A 3,292-nucleotide genomic window follows, 5' to 3' on the forward strand; every position below is an offset into this window, starting at 1 on the left:
CATAGAATGGGCATAACAACAACAACATACCCCGTGTAATTATCCCGCCAAGTAGGGTCTAGGAAGGGTAGGGTATACGGAGACCTAACATCTACCTTAGAGATAGAGCGGTTGTTTCCAACATAAAATGGGCATAACAACAACAATATACCCTGTGTAATCCCGTCAAGGGTCTAGGGCGGAGGATAAGGTATACGGAGACCTAACCTCTACCTCTTTCCTTGCCAAATCTCAATAGTTACTTAGTTTCCTTCCCCCTTCTCTTTCAGGTACACATGCATAAATATGTACATTTCTCCTTCTGTAAAATATTAATATAGTAATTAGCTAGGTGAAATCAACTAATAATCCTTACTATTATTCTAAGTAGTAGCCAATCTGTAATCTTTTTCCCTTTTATCAACCTGATATTGTTTTGGTCAGATCTTGCTTTGTGAGTTGTGGATTTTGGTAGGACTTATTTCATTACAAAGCCAAATCTCCCCCACTCTAAACTCCTCAAATATCATCATAGCAGAAAGACCAAAAAAGAACCAATGCCAACCACCAAGTTAATAATTCAAATTTGGTGATAGCTTTTTAGTTATACATAGAATATAACTGACTCAAAGAATGGAAGAGTTTCATGTTTTAGCTGTTGATGATAGCTTGATTGATAGGAAGCTGATTGAGAGGCTCTTTAGAATCTCTGCTTGCCAAGGTATTCCATTTTTTTAGATTGAGAGACTCTTCTAAGAATATTTGTTCCGAGTCGGGGTCTATCCGAAACAACCTCTCTCTACTTCGGTAGTGGTATGAACTGCATGCGTACACTTTACCCTTTCTTTGACCTCACTTTGTGAGAATACACTGGCCATGTTGTTGTAGAGACTCTTTTAAGATTAGATCTTTTTTTTTTTGTTACTAATGTTTTTCTGCATTTTAATTTGTGACAGTTACTACTGTAGATTCTGGAAACAAAGCTTTAGAATTCTTGGGGTTACATCAACATGACCCTTGTGTTTCTCCTCATGCCCAACAGGTAATGAATGTTCTTTTACTGATGACTAGTTGTTTTTTAAAGAATTTTTTCCTTATTTTGGTTCTTGGGAATCATGTTAAAGTTGGTTTTATCTTCTTTGATTCTTACTGTTTCCATGAAAGATTAATTAGTTTTTTATGTTGTCTAGAATTTGCAAGAAGTGGAAGTAAATCTTGTTATCACAGATTACTGTATGCCTGGAATGACAGGCTATGATTTGCTCAAGAAAATTAAGGTACATTATCTTTTTCCTAATCAAATTGTTTTTGGTACTGTGGAAATTAATAGTACATGTTGTCTTTTCTCATCTGTCACAATATTGAGATCAGTTGAGAATCTTATAATAAAATCTTGTTCATCTGTACTACACAGTTAGATGTGGAAAGGACATCTGCAGCAGCCTATGGTTGTTTGTCTTCCCTTTATTGGATCCCTTTTGAACCTTCTCTTTTATATATGTGTATTGTGTTATCTCATTTTGTTATATGCTTTTATAGTTTATGGTTTTTTGTTTATTATACTATTATTTGTCATGAGCCGGGTCGGGGTCTAGCTATCGGAAACAGTCTCTCTACTTCATTTGAGGTAGTGGTATGGACTACTGCGTACCCTTTACGCTCTCCAGAACCCACTTTGTGGGAATACACTGGGTATGTTGTCGTTGTCGTTGGTAAAAACCAGATTTTTGTTTGTGACAGGAATCTCCATCCTTGAAAAACATTCCACTAGTCATTATGTCATCTGAGAATGTTCCCTCAAGAATCAGTAGGTAAGAACAAACAACTTTTTTTTCCCTTAGTATTTGCATCTTCTTTTCTTGAAGATTATTTTCTGATTGATTCACCAGATGTTTAGAAGAAGGTGCAGAAGAATTTTTCTTGAAACCAGCCAGGATAGCTGATGTGAATAAGCTTAAACGTCACATGATGAAAACCAAATGCAAAAGCTTTGATGAACCTGAGAAAATTGTCACAAAGGTAAACCAAGAATCATCACCTGAAATCGCAAACATTTCCTCAGGTGACGATCCATGCTATATGCTGGTGCAGTTCTAAGTGCATTGTCTAGATCATCTATCAAATCATTAACATCTTCCATTCCAACAGAAATTCAAACTAGCTAGATCGTCAGTAAAACCTCTAGCCTCACGTACTGCACTTGGGGATAGATTGTAGAGTATACTCACCAAAACCGACTGTAATGCTGAAGTATTTGGTAACCTCAACGATGACATGCTTAGAAAGCGCCAATGACGCTGTCTGAAAAACTCAGTACAGATCCTGAACCTTTGGCCTGTAACACCAGCATGAAAAGGTGATCAAATTCCAATGGATCGTCATAGTAACTAACTCTGAATTCAAGATTTTGATCAAGCAAAAAGAAAAAGATAGCAAGCTAAGAGACTTCGTAAATGTTCCAAAAAGACATCGGATACACGAACCTTAAGAAATTACAAGAGGAGGAATGGAGCTCAACAACTAGTGAAATATTTGTCAACTGAAGCAGCGACGACGACAGCAACGTGGGACTTGTATTCTTCTTGCGTCACTATCCACATTTCATCACTTCTAACTCAATATATACATGATTTTGGAGTTCCTTAAATTCATATAAACATTCAAATGTATGTGTCCGACTTCTAAGTCCAAATACAAGTGTTAATTAGAGTATCACTTTTCGCGAACTACGTAGGCATTTGGCCATGAATATTATTCACAGTATTTTAGAATACTTGTCAAATCGGAAACAGCCTCTCTACTTCTTCGAAGGTAGTGGTATGGACTGCGCACATTCTACCCTCCCCAAACTCCACTATGTGGAAATATTGTTGTTGTTGTTGTTGTTTGCGCATAAATATTTCGAATTATATCTTCATAATATTTGAATTTTTGAAAAATACCTCAAGAGGTGTTTTCACTATTTTTGAATTCACTTTTGGATTTTTTTTTCCAAAAAGAAATTTAAAACTTTTATTTTCATAAAATAATCCAATTTTCATAAAACTCTAAACTTTTTAAATTCATATTTACTTTTTATATTTTTTAGGAAAAACAACAGAAACATACACCTTTAACTTACCATATTTACACAAGTACCAACCCTTACAAAGTAAAGATCCCAACTCATTATGTATCTTTGTTGGATGTATCGAGAGCTAATTATGTATCTCGACAAACCCAAAATCGAAAAAAATATATCCTAAGCTAATTATGTATCTTTACAAAGAAAAAAATGCATATTTGTTGGATATATATATTATGTATCTTGACA

At 35.1% G+C, this 3,292-nt stretch overlaps 1 protein-coding gene across 2 annotated transcripts; it reads left to right on the forward strand.

The window, feature by feature from the left end:
* The first annotated feature begins 284 nt into the window (after positions 1-284).
* LOC107869981 (two-component response regulator ARR9) lies at positions 285-2,844 on the forward strand. Of its 2 annotated transcripts, XM_016716347.2 has the most exons (6): positions 285-700; positions 936-1,021; positions 1,170-1,256; positions 1,720-1,790; positions 1,869-2,041; positions 2,128-2,844. In XM_016716347.2, the coding sequence occupies exons 1-6, from the start codon at positions 613-615 to the stop codon at positions 2,142-2,144; spliced, it is 522 nt and encodes a 173-aa protein (XP_016571833.2). In that variant the 5' UTR covers positions 285-612; the 3' UTR covers positions 2,145-2,844. The 2 variants fall into 2 exon arrangements, with proteins under 2 accessions (XP_016571833.2, XP_016571831.2); XM_016716345.2 differs by having other exon boundaries at positions 1,869-2,844.
* Positions 2,845-3,292: the final 448 nt, after the last annotated feature.

The sequence above is a fragment of the Capsicum annuum genome, chromosome 5, assembly GCF_002878395.1.
Source record: "Capsicum annuum cultivar UCD-10X-F1 chromosome 5, UCD10Xv1.1, whole genome shotgun sequence".
Classification (NCBI taxonomy): Eukaryota; Viridiplantae; Streptophyta; class Magnoliopsida; order Solanales; family Solanaceae; genus Capsicum; species Capsicum annuum.

Coding starts and splice junctions, on each gene's coding strand:
- LOC107869981 (XM_016716345.2), top strand. CDS start 613: ATGGAAGAGTTTCATGTTTTAGCTGTTGATGATAGCTTGATTGATAGG. Junction 1,257..1,719: donor ATTTGCTCAAGAAAATTAAG/GTACATTATCTT, acceptor TGTTTGTGACAG/GAATCTCCATCCTTGAAAAA. Junction 1,791..1,868: donor GTTCCCTCAAGAATCAGTAG/GTAAGAACAAAC, acceptor TTGATTCACCAG/ATGTTTAGAAGAAGGTGCAG.